This window comes from Vulpes vulpes, chromosome 9 (genome assembly GCF_048418805.1).
Source record: "Vulpes vulpes isolate BD-2025 chromosome 9, VulVul3, whole genome shotgun sequence".
NCBI lineage: Eukaryota > Metazoa > Chordata > Mammalia > Carnivora > Canidae > Vulpes > Vulpes vulpes.
Genome location: NC_132788.1, coordinates 92,311,463 through 92,331,237, shown reverse-complemented (window position 1 = coordinate 92,331,237; position 19,775 = coordinate 92,311,463). Strand labels below are relative to the sequence as shown.

The following is a 19,775-nucleotide window of genomic DNA, read 5'->3' as shown; positions in this document are numbered from 1 at the left end:
GACTGACCTCATTGTGCTGTGGGAGGATTAACTCTGTGAGCCCAGTTACAGCCCTGGAGAAGGGCGTCTCAGTAACTAGGAGCCGCACCTAGGGTGGCAGAGGGGCTAGGGCTGGTCCTGGGAGAGGCCCAAGGAGTCCCGCACTGCCTCACCCCTCCCTCTAGATTTCTAACCTTTGCTGAAGGTGACAGTGTTTGGAGAGAACTGCAGGAGGTACCCTGAGCCCTGTGCCAGGAGTGGAGTCAGGTGGAGATAGGATGCCTCTACTGTGGGCATCCGATCAGGCTTCCTGGAGGAGGATGCATCTCAAACGGAGGAAGGGAAACCGTGGGCAGGAAGAGCAGGAACAGAGGTGAGGTGTGTGTGGCCTAACACGGGGCGGGGGCCGGGGGGAGGCAAGATACCATGGAGTCTTGCTCTTGGTGCTAGGATGGAGTGTTTGCGCTTGCTCTTTGTGGGTTTTAAGTTCTTTGTTCTTCTTGGCAGAGGCACCAAGTGCATACGGTGAGGAAAATCCAATGAGAGTGGTGCACTGGGGAGGGGATGCCTTGTAGGGAGCTCCCCCCACTGAGATGAGCTGCCCACTCTGATACCCCCCCAGCAGCTGTAGTGACCCCTCCCTGAGTGCTGTTCTGTCGTCGTCTGCAGCTTGTGCTAGGGGAGACCAGACGTGGATCACTCACTTGGGCATCTGCATCACTGGGCTGAGAACATGGCTTCCTGGCCTAGCCTGGTGCTGACCTGGGAATCTGAGCCCTGTCTCAAGGGAGCCCTTGGAGTTTTGGAGAAGCAGAGAAGATTCCTGCTGCATTTTTCTTAGAAATAGCAAGAGGGCCTTTGCCAGAGGCCTGGATGCCAGAAGGCTCCGGTCTGAATCCAAAGCTCAGCTCACGTGGGTGCCTGAGCTTGGCAGGCCTGCAACCACCACTGCCTGCCCCTCCACATACCATACCCCAGGCTGCTGAGCGGTCTCAGGGAGAGGGTGGAGGCCTCCTGGGTTCCAAACCCTGACCACTGGTCCTGACCCAGTGAAGAATGGGCCTGGGTGGTGGCTGCTGTACTAGGATGCAGGAGGCCTGTCTGTTGGGGAGGGAGGCCTCAGCTGGGCCGACCTGTGGCATTCTCACAGGGGCTGCTGGCAGGTACGGCTGTCTGCTGTATCTCTGCCAGACGGGGACAGCCCCAAAGCAGCAGGCCCCTCCAGGGGTCAGGAAGTCTTTGGGGCATGAGGCCTCAACTCCAGAACCCCCTGCCCCCAGTCTTCTTCCTTCCTTCCTCCCCCTTATCCCCCACCCCCAGCCTCCCTCCCTCCCATCCCCACCCTGACCCCTCCTTGGCTTCCTAGCCGGACATGCTCTTTCCTCTGAGGTCTGTGCACCCAGCCAAGAGCCATGTTTCTTTCCATTCAGGGCTCTGTGCTGATGCTCTCATTTCCCTCCACGGGCAGAGTCCACGGCTGTGTACTTGCTAGTCAGCCAGCAGGGTGGGCCCCTGTGGATTAGACGCTACAGTTGGCAGAGGAACAGCTAGAACTTGGAGGGCCTTGTGGGCTCCTGCGGCACCCCGGGGGTGCAGGGCTGCTGCCTGCACTGGGACCCCATCCTGTCCCAGCACCAGGCCTATGTGGGGAACTAGCTGCCTTCCCAGATGGATGACTGGCTGAGTCCTGCTTGGGGTCCTGACTCTGTCTTACTGCGTCAACCAGGGCTGACCCTGAATGACTCACCTGTCGGTTGCCTCACTTTCCCCATCTGAATGTTGGAGAAGGGACTGAGGCTGTCTGGGATGTCCTGGGAATCTCTGGGTGGGTGGTATGTAGGGCTGCAGGGGCCCCAAGAGTCCAAGGAGGGCAGCAGAGATGGGGGCCGGGTGCAGGGCAGGGGGAGGGTCTTGACACCCACCAGCCTGTCAGTCCCATCCTGGCCTGTCCGTCTGGTTGATTTATCGGAGTAAATGAGCCATGGAGAGTTTGTTGTCTTTTGCAGTCACAGGGAGGAGGAGGTGGTGGTGGGGGAAGGAGTGAGGGGTTTCCGGGCTAGGTCTGGAATGCAGGAGGCGGGGTGGGCCCCCGAGGCCTGAGGCCTGTGGAACTGGTAGCCTGATCTACTCTCCCCACCTGAGAAATGGATCAGTACAACCCTCCCCTCAGGGCTGTCTTCCCACCCCCTTCACGCTTCTTGGGGTGCATTCCTATGTGAACTGTTTGCCCAGGCCACCGCCTCCTGCCCCATGCCCAGGGGCTACCTGTCCCTCTAGGCCAGCTCCTGCAACTGTGACCTTTCTGAACTGGGCTAGAGCCCTGAGCTTTCGCCTGGCTGGTGAATGCGCAAAGATGTCCTCATAGGCAGCTGTGCATGCCGTTAAGGATCCACGGAGGGCCTCCTGGCCTCCTGAGTCACCAGCCCAGACCTAGAATGACCAGGAGCCATGGAGCTGTGGGGGCGGGGAGGGATCACTGGAGGCACTGAGGCTGGAGAGCCCTCTAGCTGCTGGGGCAAAGTGGTCCAAAGTCATCAGACATCGTTGTGGGAGAGAAGTGTAGAACCTTGGGTTTCCAGCAGGCACCATGTGCCAGGGTGTGACTCTGCTGCCCCTTCCCCCTGGCTTTTCCTGGGTCAGGATGAGCTGTGCCCCCAGCCTGTTCTCTCCTGGGCGGAGCAGACGGGCACTGGGGCGGAACGGGCGTGGGAACAGCATGGCTGAGCCTGCTGGCCCCAGCCCCCAGCCCCCAGCCCTCAGCCCCCAGCCCACAAAATGGGAGGGAAGCCTACAGTGGAGCCTTAGCCCAGCTGGGTGGCTCCAGCTCGGCTCTGGCTTGGTGTTTACTGAACAGCTGGGATGTTTACAGTAGCCCTTAAGGAGGGGCCCCTAGTTCCAGAGGATTTCCCAACTTGAGGGTCCCACTGGAACTGTTCAGACTTCACTACCTTCCCACACCACTGGGATAGCACGTTAGGGAGACAGGGATTGCACCCATCCCTCCCCTCACCCGGGCTGGGCCAGTGTCACAGCACCTGCCCCTCCACCCTCCATCCTGGCCTTGTGTCCCTCTCTCCTAGAGGAACCCACATTTCCAGGAAGTGGCTGCTCTAGATGGTGGAATACGGTAACTGGGTCCCCAGTTCAGACTTTTAAATTAAATTCAATCAGAGCGGTTATTGAATATAAACACGCCAAGTCATTTACATGTTAATTATGTTGAATGGACTACGAGGCCATAATTAGTTGCTAATTGGGTGAGAGCGGCTGTAATTGGTTTTGTTGGCACCGACCTGGCTCACCTGCCTGGGGGAAGGGGGCTGAGTATGGATGGCTCCTGGGGATCTTGTGGATCTCCAGTGCTAGAGAGCCTGGCCCAGGGCTGGGATTGAAGGGGTCAGATATTGAGGGGCTTGGGGCCATAGGAACTGGAGCCTACCCCCAGGGAGGAGGCAGTTTAAGCCTCAGGCAAAACTCTGGGTCTGGTCTCTAGGGATTCCTATCCAGAACATTTCAGGGATAGAAAAAGGGCTAGGAGAGCAAGCCCCTGGATCAGTAGTGACAGCCTCCCCTGCCCAGCTATATGTGGGACCTGGCCCTGAAGAAATGGGAAATGCCCAGGAGAGCCCATGGGAGCACAAAACAGATGTCACCCTGGAATATCCAGGGAGATGCTGGGGCTGTTGGTTGGCCGGGCCAGTGTTGGGGTGTCGGCATTGGGTATGAATGAGGGTGTGCTGAGTAGAATGGGGGGGAAGGGTGCATGCAAAGGCTTCAGGGGCTGCCCTGCCCTGCCCCCAGCTCGGCCTGGCTGGGGCTCCCAGGGTTGTAAGGCTGTGGCCAGGGGCTGAGGCCTTCCGGCTGGCCGCTCATTAAAAGAGGATTAGGCCAGGAGCCAGGGGGCCAGCCCAGCCCCCAGGCCTTCCTCTGGGGCCCCTTACAGCTTTGGGGGAGTGTTAAGGGGCTGGGGGCCACCTCTCCCTAGAGTGCATGGGGACATCCAGTAGGGACTGTCTAGGTCCTGCCACTCCTGCTTGCTGCCACTGCTGCTGCCACCTTGTTCACCTCAGTTTCCTTCCTCGGAAGAGCAGGAGGATAAAGCACTGACAGACGCCCTGGCCAGCACCCCCACCGCTCACCCCCACCTCATCGCTCTGCAGCTTAGGGATTAGGGCTGCACTAGCCTACATGAGGTCAGAGGTCAGGGCTGGGCTGCAGGGACCCGTCTATCACCCCCCCCCCCCAGTACCCCAGCACAGGCCCCGGGAGGTGACACTGTCAGTCAGGGCCTGCCACTTTGTGGGGCTGTAACCAAGGGGGCGGGGTGCCCACCTCTGCTCCAAAGACCCCCTTTTGACAGCAGCCTTTGCCTCACTGGCCACAGAGCCCGTGTCCTAGAGACGGGCAGCAGGGGTCAGGGCCTCCCACTTCGGGTCTGCGGGGGGTGAGGGCTGTGGACACACCTCCTCAGGGCTGCCCACGCTCACTACCTCCTTTAAAGTAAGGCACCCGCTGCTTCCCGGAGGGGAGGAAATGGAGACCCCTCAAGACTAAACCCCTATATGCTGAGAATGCTCCTGTCTCTGGACCTTTGCCAGGCCATTCTGGGCCAGGACCCTGAGTGTCTAATGGCCACAGGGAAGTTCTAGAGGCTGGGAACGGCTGCGGAAATGAGGTGTCTGATGCCAGAAAAGGCTCTTCCTTCCCAATGACGGGAAAAGCCTTCCCGGATGTCGCCCCACCCAACCTGTGCCCAGCCTGGGTGAGTGTATGGGGGTGGGGAGCCCTTCCCAGGAGGCATTATCCAGGCTCACCATCCTCTGTCCCCAAGGTCAAAGCTTATCCAGATTTGAGTCGTATGTCCTCAGAAACTTTGTGCCCCAGTCACTCCCCATCCCCCCTCCCGCCCCAGTATTGCCATGGAGAGGGGGAAGGGGTGACACTCCTGCTATCAGAGCTGGGCCTGGGACCAAGTGCATTGGAGGAAAGGACTGGCCTGAGCACATAGCAGGTCCGCATCAACCACCCTCCTCAAGCACGAATGCCCCCTTGGGACCCCAGGACCCCCTTGGCCCAAGTCTCTGCTTCTTAGTGGGCTGGGGGCCAGGAGGATCTAGCTCTGCTGACACTACAGGTATCAGAGCAGGAAACCTAGGACTACTCGTCCACTTCCTGCCCCCACCCAGGCTTCTTGGAGGAATGAAGGTCTCTAGCTCCTTTGCCCTATGACAGGGTGGGGAGGAGGAGACAAGACACCAGTTTTACTCCTCTCCCTGTGACTTGAGGGGAACATCACTCTTCCTTGGGCTTCAGTCTTCCTGTCTGGAGCTGGGGTACAGGACTGTCGTGTGGCCCCTTGTTTTAATTCTTTCCTACAATCTGGCATGAGTGAGATGAGCCCTCCAGCCATGGGTTGCTAAGTCCAGAGCCTGACACCCAGTTCACTCTGGGATCCTGGAAAAGCCATCCTTCACTTCAGTTTGTCTTTCTGTAAGCTGGGTTTAGATGGATGATTCAGGATTTTTTTGTTTGTTTTAAAGATTTTATTCATTTTTTAAAAGATTTTATTTATTTATTCATTAATGAGAGACACAGAGAGAGAGAAGCAGAGACACAGGCAGAGGGAGAAGCAGGCCCCATGCCTGACGTGGGACTCAATCCCAGGGCCCCCAGATCATGCCCTGGGCTGAAGGCGGCGCTAAACCACTGAGCCACCTGGGCTGCCCAGATTTTATTCATTTATTCATGAGAGACAGAGAGAGAGAGAGAGAGAGAGAGATAGGCAGAGACACAGGCAGAGGGAGAAGCAGGCTCCTTGCAGGGAGCTCAATCTGGGACTCGATCCTGGGACTCCAGGATCACGCCCTGGACCAAAGGCAGGCGCTAAACTGCTGGGCCACCCAGGGATCCCCTGATTCAGGATTTAGCTCTTCTCCTGTGAACTGGGGGTGGGGTGGAGTGGAGACAGGCTGGAATTAGGGGAGGGTAGCGCTGAGTCAACAGGAAGCCCCTTCCTGCCCCATTATCCTCTCTGCTCTGTACCCCAACACTAGGAAATAGTATAGCAGGAATGGGACTGAGGGTGGATGTCCTCCAAGAGATGGTGATATCTGGGAGCCAGCTTGCATGGGGAAAGAACTTAGACCCTCATCTCATTCTCCTCTCCTGGCCAAGGCAGAGACAGCCTGTGAAGAATAGTGGGGGAGGGCCCAAAGAGTGCTCCGCTGTCAGTATTTCCCTGAGTTCAGAGCAGGACCCTCACCTTCAAGGATCACCTTGAATGTTGGTACTAGGAGGGCTCAAGAGACCGTCTAGAGAGGAAAATGAGGACAGAATGCCCTGACTGGGGTCATGAAGCCTGCACCGGAGCCAAAGACTTCTGACCCTTGGTCCCACCCCTTTCCTACCCCTCATGGCCTCGTGGGGACTCCCCCTCAGAGTTTCCACAGTGACCAAAACATCACGTCCTGTGACAACAGAACCATTGACGCCATATCCCATGGCCACTGGGAGGCGTCCCCAGGGTCCTGAGTCATGTGCCGTGTTGATGGAAGGGGAGTCACCTTCAGGCCCTCACCCTCCCAAGGGCAGTTCCCCCCCTGGACAGCCCCCCCCCCCCCCAGGACTGGCTCTGCCTGGGCTTGCCTTTCCTTCAGTCCCACAGGCCTGGGTGGGAATCCTACCCCCATGCTGTTGGGCCTGGTCCTTCCCTGTGCTTCCATGTCCTCATCTGTAACCTGTTGTGATGTTGTGAGCTCAGGGTTTTGCACAAAATAGGTGCTTGATGAGTAAGTGGGAGGCTCCCTCCATCCCCACTTCTGGGGCAGGGAGGGCGGGGAGCGCAGGGAGGGATGAGGGAGTGCAGGTTTAGGAGGTAGGAGTCTCCCAGTCCCCATATAGGTCCCCATGTAGGCCTCTCCCCTACCATTCTCCCAAAGGGGGATGGAGCCTGGAGAGCTCAGGCTCTGAGTGTTTTAAGCTCAAAGGGGGACTTGGACTTGGGGCTTGGGCACTGGTTCCTGCAGAGGGCAAGGGTCCAGAGTGCAGAGGCTGGAGGCTGGGCAGAGATGGAGGGTAGGGATTATAACTGCTTGTGTCTCTGGGGCTAGATGTTTGGAGCTTCTCCTACCCCAGGTGCCTATGTCTAAAGGTACCCACTTGAGCCTCTGCCTCCCTCCCCTCCATTGCCCCCCCAAATGTCCCCTAACCCAGAAGGAGGGGTAAGGGTACAACTCAAGGCCATGCCCCCAGCCAGGGTATAAATAACCCCTGGCGGGCTGTCCCAGCCTGGGGGGGCTCCGCTGGCAGCCCCACTTCCTCTCTGGCTGCTTCCTGGCCCTGGGGGTGGGGGAGTGTTTACTTTCCTGTTGTCACTATGGCTGGGTGGCCAGGCGGGGGACTCCAAGTGGCCCAACAACAGGTGCAGGACAGGTGTCCAGGCTGCCCTGCCTAGGACTTCAGAGGCACCGCCGGACAGGCGGGCAAAGCCGTAGCCAGGCAGGGATCGGCCCTTTGATCCCTTGGCGTCCCTACGTCCCAGCGGTTGGCCAAGGTCATCACCTGTATTCTCTTGTGGCCACATAGGGCTGGGCAGGGCAAGGCCTTTGCTTGGCCCGCAGCCCCTCAGATGTAGGCTCTGGGTCTGCTGTGGGAATCTCCTGGCTCCCTGCCCACCTCCTACACCCATCTGAGCACATCCTGGAGCTCCCATCGAAGCTGCTCTCAGGCCCAGCCCCTCCAGCTCTGCTCCAGGGTCCACAGCACACACCAGGGGTCAGGGTCAGCCAGGCCCGTCAGAGACAGCTGCCTGAATCAGTGGGATGGGATGGGGCCACCTGCTGGTCCCATTTTCAGACAGCATCTAGGGCATCTGATCCCAGCTGTTCTCCCTCTCCAGGCCTCCCTCTTGATTGCCTCACCTGGGAAATGGGTTACCAGCCATAGGGCAGGAAGGTGGGATATGTATGATTGCCTTCATGAGTGCCTCATGTGATGCAGGATGTGTGCGCACATGCATGTACCTGGGCCGTGTGCATACATGTGCGTGCTCTTCTGTGGGCTGCCATCTCGAGCCTCCTGTGCTGGTGAATATTCATCACCTTCATTACAGTCTTCCCTCTCCTGCTAAGCTAAAAATAGCTGGAGATGGATGGAGGAGGGGCTTGCCAAAGACCCCTTGACTCTCCCCCTCAGAGGAAGGTTCCCAAGTTTTCTGGAGTCCTGTGTTTGTCATTGGCCAGTCACTGGCCAAGTTCCTTCCTGTCCTTCATCCCCAGGAAGGAGGACTTTCCCCCAGCCATCGGGGGGTGGGAGGGCCAGGGCTTTAAGACTCATGCAGAAGAGAAACTAAGGACTCAACCGGACCCTGCCCCAGCTTGGGGACATGGTTGCACTAGGAGGAAGACTTCTTTCCTAGCAAAGACTATTCTTGACTGGCTCAGAGTGGCCTGAAAATTCCAGCTTTAGCAACCCAGTGGGATCTGGGGGATCCAGGGGGATCTGGGGGGAGCCCAAAGTCAGTTGGACAGGATAGCTCCAGCGGGCCTTTCTGGTGTCCTGGTCAACCAGCTTTAGACAAGGTGGGGACCCTGTTGTGTGGCAGCTTTGCCCTCTGTCTGGTGGGCAGCTGAGGTGAAGACCAGGCATCCCGGCTCTGTGCCAGCATCTGTGGGCTGTCCTGAATGCACCTGCCCCCCACCCTCTTGCTCATTAACCCTTGTAAGCCCCTGTGGGAAGCAGGCCCCACCCTGGGCGTGGGATCATTAACCCCCACCCGAGTAAAGACTCTTTGATGCCATCACGCGCCCTGGCCCGCACCCACTGCCCTTTCATTGGAACCCAGAGACTGGCTGGGGCTGCTGATGAATCAGGGCTTTAGCTTTGGGTGTGGTCTCTTCGCTGGCCTGCCCACCTGTCCCACTTTCTCCTCATGGCATGTTAGGGACTAGCAAAGGAGCTAAGTAGGCCCTGAGCAGGGAGGAAGCTGGGGTTTAAGATGATCGTGTGGTGGAGGTCCCCCCTCTGTCAAAGGGTCCTATTGAGATGGTCTCCGATGATCCTAACTACTGCCCTGCTCTCTACCCACAGAGCTTAAGGCCACAGGCACTGCCCACTTCTTCAACTTCCTGCTCAACACAACCGACTACAGAATCTTGCTCAAAGACGAGGACCACGACCGCATGTACGTGGGCAGCAAGGACTATGTGCTGTCCTTGGACCTGCATGACATCAACCGTGAGCCCCTCATTGTAAGGGCCAGCCTAGGTGTGGGGTCAGAGGGATGAGGGATATGGGGCCCTGGGACTGGAAGCCCCATTTAGCGGGCCGTACCCTCTGACCCCCATCTCCGGCAGATCCACTGGGCAGCCTCTCCACAGCGCATTGAGGAGTGTGTGCTCTCAGGCAAGGATGGCAATGTGAGTGAAGTGGGATCTATAGGTGGGATGAGGGGTGAATGGGGGTAGGTGACCTCAGGGAGGTTGCGGGGCCAGGCTGGCATCTAGGCACCTCCTTGGCTTTCCCTCTGGCCCCAGGGTGAGTGCGGGAACTTCGTCAGGCTCATCCAGCCATGGAACCGAACACACCTGTATGTGTGTGGGACCGGCGCCTACAATCCCATGTGCACATATATAAACCGCGGCCGCCGTGCTCAGGTAAGCCGTGCCCACGTTGGCCTCGTGCTCCCCTGTTAGTAACCACACGCCAGGGTTCTGATGGGAGGATGAGCTTGAGCCCCAGCCCTGCCACTTCCAAGCCCTGTGACCTTGGGTGAGTGACTCCTTTTACTGCTTCACCTGGAGATGGGGCTAATAGCTGCATTTCTCACAGGTTGGTGTGAGGAGGAGGCAGTGAGCTAATGCTCCCAAAACTGTTAGCCTTGTGCCTGGCACGTAGTAAGTGCTCGTTCCATTAGTGCAAAAGTTCTCCTGGCTGTGCCTGTGGACCATGCCCCTGCAGCCAAGCCAGAGGGCCTGGTGGAGGCCTCAGCATCAGGAGGCTGGACACCTGGGTCAGCTTTTTCCACATGGCCTGGGGAAGAGCTGCCCCTTCCCCAGCTCTGTCTTGCCCCGCCCGCTTCTGCCCTTTTTCATTTCCATGTGTGCATGTTGTACGTGAGCTGGTGTGATCTGGTAGGACATATGTGAGAGTGATTGGACTTAGGGACATGTGTGTGCAGGCACGTGCCAAGCTGTGTGCGTGTGTGTGCACAAGCACATATGTGTGCTCTGGGGGCCTGGTTGCTCACGTGTGTTCCTGGGATGTGTGGTGTGAGAGGCTGGCAGCCCGAGCCTGCTCCCCCAGCCCCTGCCACCCCCGACTCTAACCCCCTGTTCCTCATCTTCTCAGGCCACGCCCTGGACCCAGATGCAGGTGGTCAGAGGCCGAGGCAGCAGAGCCACGGATGGTGCCCTCCGCCCGACGCCCACAGCCCCACGCCAGGTGGGACTCATCCCTCCAGGCCCTTGCCAGGCAGCACTGCCTCCAAACTGAACTCACCCTGGGCCTGGCCTTCCTGCTGGGAACCCACACCCCACGAGAGCTTCCTGAGAGAAGACCCCTGTCCCAGTCCTTCCCCCACAGTACCCTCAGGCATTCCCAGCAGGATTCATGTCAGCCTTGGTGATTCCCCACAGGCAAGAGATCATGAAGCCACAGGCAGAAGACAGCCTTGGAATAGCAGTGCCTCCACCCTCAGAACACATGTGTGTAGACATTGCATGAGCATATACCAACATATACTTGGGCATGTGTTGTGTACTCAAACCCACATCTCAGAGTCAGAACACGGCACATGTATGCAATCTGACATATTACTCAAGTGTCCATGCCCCATGCCTCTGGGTCATGGGTAGACACAGATGTCCTGCTTGAGACTCTGCTCCCCTGGGTTGGAAGGGGCAGAGCTGTCTGTCCTCTAGTCATGACCCGGGACTGGGCTGGGGGGGCTGGGGCTGCCGGTGAATGATAGAGCAAGTGGTCACTTGAGCGTGTGTGTTTGTGACAGGGAGTGCTGAAAAGTGGGACCGCTCAGACTGCACGTGTGCCCAGGGTGTGAACGGTGGGTTCCATGTGCTGACAGTGATATGTGCCAAGCTGTGTGTGCAGCCCCATGTGTGCAGAAAGTCACGTGTGCAGAGTGTAACTGGAAGCAGGCCTGTGTACACCTTCCCATCACCATCCCTGCCACCTGCCGCCACCTCCTTCCTGCCTCTGTGCCTCTGTGCCTCTGTTCTCCCTCCCCATGAGCTCATCTTGGTCCCAGTGCCTCCATCAACTTTTCTGCTAGCATCTTCAGAGCTGGGCTGGGAGGTATGGGGGGCTTTGCGAATCCCTTGTGATCTGGGCTGGACCTCTCAACTCCTGACTCACTGGGAAGACATGGGGACCTGGGGCCTCTGCTGAGGGGCAGGGGGAAAGCCATGACCTATTAGTCTGTCCTGAGGACCACAGGTAGGACATAAAGCTTGAGGACACAATATCCTCAGGGCCCTCTGGCCTGGTGGGACCTGGCAACAAAGGTCAGGGCCACAGGGTCTTGGCCCATACCTCCTGCCCTGGTCAGGTTGGCAGCCCCATGTTGGCCCAGGATGGCAGCCACAGCTCAGAGTTGTACCTCTGTGGCCCGAGGGGCCCTGACCAGCGTTTCCCTGAACCAGTTGGCATAGAGGGGCTTCAACCCCTGATTCTCAGGTCTTGTCTGATACCTGGGACCAGGAATTACTTCCCTTGGAACGTGCATCATGGCCCTGCCCTGGGAGACCTGACTGGACAGAGTTAAAACCCAAGGATATCCAGGGAGTGAAGGGATGAGGCTTCAGGGTGTCTCTGGGGACTTGCTCTCACCCTGGGAGCCTGATGACCCTTACCCTTCCTGACTATGGGACCAGCTTGGACAATGCTGAGCTCCCCTCTGCCCTGCAGGATTACATCTTCTACCTGGAGCCGGAGAGACTCGAGTCAGGGAAGGGCAAGTGTCCGTACGACCCCAAGCTGGACACAGCCTCAGCCCTCATCAGTGAGTGCTCCTACCCCACCCTGGTTCTACAGCCTAAGTGTATGCCCTCTGCCTCTGGAATAGGGAACATGGCACCAACATTTACGCCAGGGCAGAGACCATGACCATGCCATCCCTGAACCCTCCCATAGGGCCCCATCCCATCAGGGGGAGAGGTATGGACCAGACCCCCTTGTGAGCTGAGGGGCAGACTAGTGGTTGTGAGGGTCTCATCTTGGATGGGAGTGTTTAGCGGGTCAGATCCTACCCTGAAATAGGGTCTATGCAAAGCTAGCCACAGTCTGCCTGTGAGAGAAGATGAGCTTGGTCTGTACTGGGAGTGGTAGAAGGGGAGTGGTTCCATACATGTTCTTGGTTTGTCTGGGAGGCTGGGAAAGGCCCACAAGGAAGCACAGATGGAGAGTCCTGGCCCTCTCACCAACGAGGGAGGACAGGGTTTGTTTCTGGTCTGGTCAGGTATCTAGGGGAGTTAGGGGAATGTTGTCTGAGGAGGAGTGCTGCCTCAGGAGCAGCTGCTGCCCCTACCTCCAGGTTGGGCAAGCCCACCAGGACCCTGGTCCCTGTACTTTACCTATTTTCTGGCTGCCTATCCCAGTCTGCCTCTCAGAGCAACTGCTAGGCACTGTGCAACCTCCAGCCCTGGGAAAGGCCTTGGGGCGGGGGGTGGACTTCATCCTCCCCCTCTTGATGAGTGAAAAGGTCCTAGCCTGATGGTGGCCCCCCAACCAAGGAGTCTGATGGGGGAAGGCAGGGCCTGCCCTGGGCACATCTAGAGGGAAGAGGTGGAGTGGTATGCTAGAGCCAGTGTGGTCACTAAATTTTCTGCAAATTTTCAGGTTTTTGTGAGCCAACTATTACTAAACACCAAGTTATATAATTTACAAATAAATTACTTTCAAAACAAAGGTAAAAATACTCAAAACTCATTAGTTCCTAATCATCTTAACTATATTTTATTATTTTTGTTCGTGAGGTTATTTACATGTGTTATATTTGTGGGGTAGAAATATGATACGATGGTGCCAGCAGCTCCCCAACTCCACCGTCCGTGATCCCAGGTTAGTGGCTCGCAGTCAGCTGTGGTGGGAGTATTTATACCACCAAAACTGGCTCTTGCTACTAATCAATGCTAATTGCTCCTTTTTCCTTTTTTTTTTTTTTTTTAAAGATTTTATTTATTTATTCATGAGAAAGATTGAGAGGCAGAGACATAGGCAGAGGGAGAAGCAGGCGGGGAGCCCAATGTGGGACTTGATCCTGGGACTCTGGGATCATGACCAGAGCCAAAGGCAGGTGCTCAACCACTGAGCCACCCAGGTGCCCCCCACTTTTTTTTTTTTAAAGAGCTAATTGCTCCTAATCCCAATCCTCCCAGAGGCAGTTCTTCAGCATTAACCAGCATCCCACTGGTGAGACAGTCATGCCCTGGGGGAGTCTAAGGGGGAGACATTGGGCTGTGCCCCGTCCTAGCCAAGCGCGGTCCCCTGACTGAGCGCCCCTGCCCCCCCACAGACGAGGAGCTCTATGCTGGTGTGTATATTGACTTCATGGGCACCGACGCAGCCATCTTCCGCACGCTGGGGAAGCAGACAGCCATGCGCACGGACCAGTACAACTCTCGGTGGCTGAACGGTGAGGGCCACCTGTGAGATCCTGGGCCGGAGCATCTGGGATGCCCCAAGATCCCCAAGAGGCGCTCATTGGGGGCCTGAGCCCATGACAGGCTAGGACGGGGGAGGGGTCTTGTCTGGGGAAGAGTGGCCCCGGGGTCCTGTTGAGAAAAGAGCCCTTGGGGGAGAAGAGCTTGCCCAGCTGACCGCTTCCCACCCGCAGACCCTTCCTTCATCCACGCCGAGCTCATCCCTGACAGTGCGGAGCGCAACGACGACAAGCTCTACTTCTTCTTCCGCGAGCGGTCGGCCGAGGCACCACAGAGCCCCGCCGTGTACGCCCGCATCGGGCGCATTTGCCTGGTATGCGCCCGCGGGGCCCCATGCCCTCCCAGACCCAGTGCTGGCTCTAGCATCCCTGCTCTGGCAGGGTCTTGGGAGTGAGAGCTGACCCGACCCTGCCCCCTGTCCCCAGAACGACGACGGCGGCCACTGCTGCCTGGTCAACAAGTGGAGCACGTTCCTGAAGGCACGGCTGGTGTGCTCCGTGCCCGGTGAGGATGGCATCGAGACTCACTTCGATGAGCTCCGTGAGTACCCAGCATGCAGGCTGGATCCTATGGCTGTTCTGGGAGGGGTAGGGGCTGGATGGGTAGTCAGGGCATATTTGGTGGGCCCCTCGGGCGGAGTGGGCAGGGCCCTGGGGCTCTTGGCTAATGTACCCCCCCAATGTCTTCTCCCTTTGCCCCCAGAGGACGTGTTTGTTCAACAGACACAGGATGTGAGGAACCCAGTCATTTATGCTGTCTTTACCTCTTCGGGGTGAGGCTGGGGCTGGGGCTGGGGCTGGCGGTGGCAGGGCTTGGCTAGACTGAGGGGCTATGACGTGTGGAGGACCCCAGCCTGGTGGCAGGCTATGGGACGGGGGTGGGCTGGGGAGGGGCCCTGGGCCGAGGGTCAGCAGCAGCCTGCCTTGCCTGCAGCTCCGTGTTCCGAGGCTCTGCTGTGTGTGTCTACTCCATGGCTGACATCCGCATGGTCTTCAATGGGCCCTTTGCCCACAAAGAGGGCCCCAACTACCAGTGGATGCCCTTCTCAGGGAAGATGCCCTACCCACGGCCCGGCACGGTGAGAACCCCAATCATTCAACCTTTTCCTTTCCTTTCTGTTTGTGAAGCTTGCTCTGTGTTAGCTACTTAGCAGATGTGGGGCCCCACCATCCCGGAGTTCACAGCCAGGTAGGAGAGGTGGACCTTACACACAAATAAACCTACCATTTATCCATTTAAATAAAGCTGCATTAAAAACAAAACAAAACAGGGGTGCCAGTTGGCTCAGTTGGTAGAGTACGCAACTCTTGATCTCAGGGTCATGGGTCTGAGCCCCACATTTGGCATAGAACTTACTTTAAAAAATAAATAAATAAAGCAAAATGAAACAAAACACCGTTTACAGCATCAGGCTGTGAAGAACCCAGCCGGGAACCTGGAACAAAGATAGCACCCAGGTGTGGCAGGCTGCTTGGGGGTGGGGTGAGGGTGCTGCTTGGGAGTCAAGACAAAGCTGGAGGGCAGGTTGGAGGCACTGTAGCTAGCTAACTGTAGCCAGGGAGGTGATGGCAGGCAAGGTCTGGCCTGCAGGACCTCCATGGTGGTAGGAGGCGACTCACTTGCTCTTGGTGTAATGCGGGCCCCTACAGCAGTCGAAGCAGAACAATGTGATCCGTTTGGGCTCCTTGTTGTCAGGGCTGGGATGGGGGAGCTGGTCTCAGCCTTGGCCAGGGAAGTCTTCCCCCGAAGGTGAACTTGGAAGCTGGAAGGATGGCCTGGAGTTGGGCTGGCAGAGGTGCAGGGCAGGCAGAGGGAAAGGCACCAGGAAAGGGCACGGCACCTGAGGGTATGAAGAGAACTTGGGGCCGTAGTCCCTTGAGCAGGGGGGTAGTGGGTGTAGGGGGCAGATTAGAGGAAGGAGACAACAGGGTGGGAGAAGAGGACATGAAAAGGGAGTAGTCAGCTCTGCCTAATGCCACCCAAGGCCCTGGCAGTGAGGCCAGGGAGTGGCTGTGGGATCTGGCTATGTAGGACCTTGGGACCTCGGCTGGAACAGCATCTGCAAAGAGGTTGGGTGAGGGGGAGAAGCCCAGATGGGGGTTCTGAGGAGCAGAGCCAATGGATGTGATGGGGACAGACAAAGGAGAGGCCGCTTCTGAAGCTAAGGGGTTCAGCAAGCGCCAGGTGGGCCTGACGCTCATCACGTGCCTGCAGTGCCCTGGAGGAACCTTCACACCATCCATGAAGTCCACCAAGGACTACCCTGATGAAGTGATTAACTTCATGCGCAGCCACCCGCTCATGTACCAGGCCGTGTACCCTCTGCAGAGGCGGCCCCTGGTCGTCCGCACAGGCGCTCCCTATAGGCTTACCACCGTCGCTGTGGACCAGGTGGATGCAGCCGACGGGCGCTATGAGGTGCTTTTCCTGGGCACAGGTACCCACTGCTGCTCCCAGACCCTCCCACGCTGGGCCCATTGGGTGGAGGGTGCTGATCCAGGGGGTGGGGACCTACCCTGCTTCAACTCTGCTACCTTCATCCTTTGGAGCCAGGATAACTGAGACAAGGGGTGGGGAAATCCCATCACCATCCCCAGCTCTTGGGGGCTGGGAGAGCGGGGCCACTGGGCACCTGGGAACCCGTGTGTGGTCAAGAAAGAGGGAACAGGTGGTAGATACCTCCAGGATCCGTGGGTCCAAATACTGACATACGTGTTCTCGTGACACGTGCACAGGTGTGCCCACCAGATCCAGTCCCTCAACACAGGAATACCTCCAGCATCCTATTCTCAGCAGTCCCAAAATGAGGGTCTGGGTGGGAGGGGCAGACCCCAGCCATGACACCCTCCCCACCCACCCCCGATCCTGGGCCCCTTCATCTGGGGGACATTCTTCAACCTTGGTACAGGTTGGACCTGTCCTGCTCCACTGCCCTTGGGGGGTTGGGGCCTGGTGGGGGAAGGGGCTGAGGCTGGTACCCCTTCCCCAGCGTCCTCAGCCCCACTGAGGCCCTGCCCGGCCCGTTCCAGACCGCGGGACAGTACAGAAAGTCATCGTGCTGCCCAAGGATGACCAGGAAATGGAGGAGCTCATGCTGGAGGAGGTAGAGGTCTTCAAGGTGGGTATGATGCCCAGTCCTATTCACCCTGGCCCTCCTTAGTACCAGCCCCTTACCTTGGACCTCATACCTCTAGATCAGGGCAGGGAAGGAGTCCCCAGTCCCCAAGCTATCCCTGTCTTCTTCTAGGACCCAGCACCTGTCAAGACCATGACCATCTCTTCCAAGAGGGTGAGTTTTGGTGAGGTGGGCTGTTCTCCCTTGGGGTCATGCCCTTGGTATAGGGATGGGGGAACTGAGGCATGGAACAGGAAGGGAAGGAGCCCAACAGGCTGCCGATGGGGGCTGGCCATGGGGAAGGAACTGACCAGCCCCTCCCCCTGCCCTCAGCAACAACTGTACGTGGCCTCAGCCGTGGGTGTCACACACCTGAGCCTGCACCGCTGCCAGGCATATGGTGCTGCCTGTGCCGACTGCTGCCTCGCCCGGGACCCCTACTGTGCCTGGGATGGCCAGGCCTGTTCCCGCTACACAGCATCTTCCAAGAGGTGTGGACCCCGCCCCCCCGCCAGATCCTTGGAATCTTAACCACCAGACCGAGGGTTCTGTCCTGGGGGTTTGGTGGTGGATGTGATATTACCCTGGGGGTGATGGACAAGACTCCTTTGGAGTGTTGGAGGTACAGGGACCTAGAGGCGGGCAAGCTTCCTCCAAAATACTTGTTCAGGAGCTCTCCTCATCTAGGCGGAGCCGCCGGCAGGATGTCCGGCATGGGAACCCCATCAGGCAGTGCCGCGGGTTCAACTCCAATGGTGAGTATGTGGTGCGTCACCACTGGGCGCCCCTCATAGTGCGTAGAGCTGTGCAGCTCTGGAGCTGCTCCCAGGGCCCCCCACTGGAAGGACTCTCACAGAATGAGGGAGCTTGTAATTTGGGAGATGGGATGTCCCTAGCCACCCACTCAAGGAAGGAGTGGATGCCCGATAGTATAGCCCTGCCTTTTTCCAGGGTGGGTTCCCTATATGGGCCCCTTGGCACTTGCCCTTTGCCAGCTTGCAGTCTGCCCAGAGGCAATGCTGCTTTCATGCCGCGCCCTCTTGTTCTACAGCCAACAAGAATACTGTGGAGTCTGTGCAGTACGGTGTGGCAGGTAGTGCGGCCTTCCTTGAATGCCAGCCTCGCTCACCCCAGGCCACTGTTAAGTGGCTGTTTCAGCGAGATCCCAGTGACCGGCGCCGTGAGGTGATTTCCTGTACCCTATAGTCCTCACCGTGGATGTGGGAGTCCCCCGTGCAGTAGAAATTCCATGTGGGTGAAATGTGGTAAAGGAGCCAATCTGGGGCAGCCCCATTCTAAGAAAGCCCTTCTAAGTTCCCTTCCTTTTAAAAAAAAAAAAAAAAATTATTTATTTATTCATGGTCTCTCAAGACACAGAGAGAGGGGCAGAGATATAGGCAGAGGGGGAAGCAGGCTCCTCACAGGAAGCCCCACGTGGGACTTGATCCCAGATCCCGTGATCACGACCTGAGCCGAAGGCAGGCGCCCAACCGCTGAGCCACCCAGGCATCCCCTAAGTTCCCTTCCTGAAGTGGGTCCAGTTTTGTGGAAAGTCTAGGATTTCCATATTACATGGAAACCCCTTATAAGCATGCCTTTTTCCATGAAAAGCTCATACGTGTGCTCCATTGGAGGTATACCTCATTGTATGGAAATACCATGCGGTTGGGTTCCAGGATGTGGAAATTCTGTGGAGTAGCTCTCATTTTATGGAAATGTGTTCCAGACACCCGTCCTTAAGATAGAATCTTCCTGGAGATTTTTTTTTTTTTAATAACTTTTTTTTTTATTTTTTTATTTTTTATTTTTAATTTATTTATTTATGATAGTCACAGAGAGAGAGAGAGAGAGAGGCAGAGACACAGGCAGAGGAAGAAGCAGGCTCCATGCACTGGGAGCCTGACGTGGGATTCGATCCCGGGTCTCCAGGATCGCGCCCTGGGCCAAAGGCAGGCGCTAAACCGCTGCGCCACCCAGGGATCCCTTCCTGGAGATTCTATAAGGATACCTCAGTTGGGTATTCCCCATTAAAAAGAAATTCTGTGCGATTGCTCCAAAATTCTCTAATTGTACAGAATCCCCTCACAATCACTCCTCCTGAAATGGAAATGTGTATGGATGCCTTATTCAGATGCTATGTGGAAACTTACTGTGGGTTTTTCTTTGTGGAAATTCCACATGAGCCCCTTACATGGCCACTGAGGTGGTCTGCTCTGGGAGCTGGCTGGGCAGCAGGTGGGCACACAAGCCCTGCCTGAGCCCTGGCTCCCTGCCCCTGCAGATTCGTGCAGAGGACCGCTTCCTGCGCACAGAGCAGGGCTTGCTGCTCCGCGCCCTGCAGCCTGGTGACCGTGGCCTCTACTCCTGCACCGCCACCGAAAACAACTTCAAGCACGTTGTCACGCGGGTACAGCTGCACGTCCTCGGTCGGGACGCCGTCCACGCTGCCCTCTTCCCCCCACCAGCTGTGAGCGCCCCGCCACCACTCCCTGGTGCGGGCCCCCCCACACCCCCTTACCAGGAGCTGGCCCAGCTGCTGGCCCAGCCAGAAGTGGGCCTCATCCACCAGTACTGCCAGGGCTATTGGCGCCACGTGCCCCCAAGCCCCAGGGAGGCCCCAGGGGCGCCCAGGCCTCCTGAACCCCAGGACCAGAAAAAGCCCCGGAACCGCCGCCACCACCCGCCGGACACATGAGGCCAGCCGTCTGAGCCCTGCAATGGGCCAGCCTAGGCCTGTCCCTTTTAATATAAAAGATATATATATATATATATGTATATATATATAAAATATCTATATTCTATACACACCCTGCCCCTGCAAAGACAGTATTTATTGGTGGGTTGTATATAGCCTGCCTCAGCGGCAGCAAGGTCCAAAACTTAGACCCACACTGGTCAGAGACCGCAGAAGACAGAGCCCGCCGAACCAGGCCCAGCCAGTTGGCAGGGCCAGGCCAGGACCACACAGTCCCCAGACTCAGCTGGGAGTCCACCTGCTTGACAGC

General features: G+C 57.5%; 1 protein-coding gene across 2 annotated transcripts in view; it reads left to right on the top strand.

The window, feature by feature from the left end:
* The window catches only part of SEMA3F (semaphorin 3F), a 29,258-nt gene extending 9,644 nt beyond the window's left edge, over positions 1 to 19,614 (top strand). The window contains exons 3-19 of one of the 2 annotated variants that reach the window (XM_025987660.2): positions 9,067 to 9,227; positions 9,333 to 9,395; positions 9,513 to 9,632; positions 10,327 to 10,419; positions 11,902 to 11,995; positions 13,508 to 13,627; positions 13,829 to 13,968; positions 14,081 to 14,195; positions 14,358 to 14,427; positions 14,589 to 14,733; positions 15,870 to 16,092; positions 16,685 to 16,773; positions 16,903 to 16,944; positions 17,104 to 17,261; positions 17,458 to 17,525; positions 17,822 to 17,955; positions 19,052 to 19,614. In XM_025987660.2, coding sequence (XP_025843445.1) covers positions 9,067 to 9,227; positions 9,333 to 9,395; positions 9,513 to 9,632; positions 10,327 to 10,419; positions 11,902 to 11,995; positions 13,508 to 13,627; positions 13,829 to 13,968; positions 14,081 to 14,195; positions 14,358 to 14,427; positions 14,589 to 14,733; positions 15,870 to 16,092; positions 16,685 to 16,773; positions 16,903 to 16,944; positions 17,104 to 17,261; positions 17,458 to 17,525; positions 17,822 to 17,955; positions 19,052 to 19,465 — 2,249 coding nt within the window. In that variant the 3' untranslated portion in view covers positions 19,466 to 19,614. The remainder of the gene's footprint in view (positions 1 to 9,066; positions 9,228 to 9,332; positions 9,396 to 9,512; positions 9,633 to 10,326; positions 10,420 to 11,901; positions 11,996 to 13,507; positions 13,628 to 13,828; positions 13,969 to 14,080; positions 14,196 to 14,357; positions 14,428 to 14,588; positions 14,734 to 15,869; positions 16,093 to 16,684; positions 16,774 to 16,902; positions 16,945 to 17,103; positions 17,262 to 17,457; positions 17,526 to 17,821; positions 17,956 to 19,051) is intronic. The other variant, XM_025987668.2, reaches the window with a different exon arrangement.
* The last annotated feature ends 161 nt before the right edge of the window (positions 19,615 to 19,775 follow it).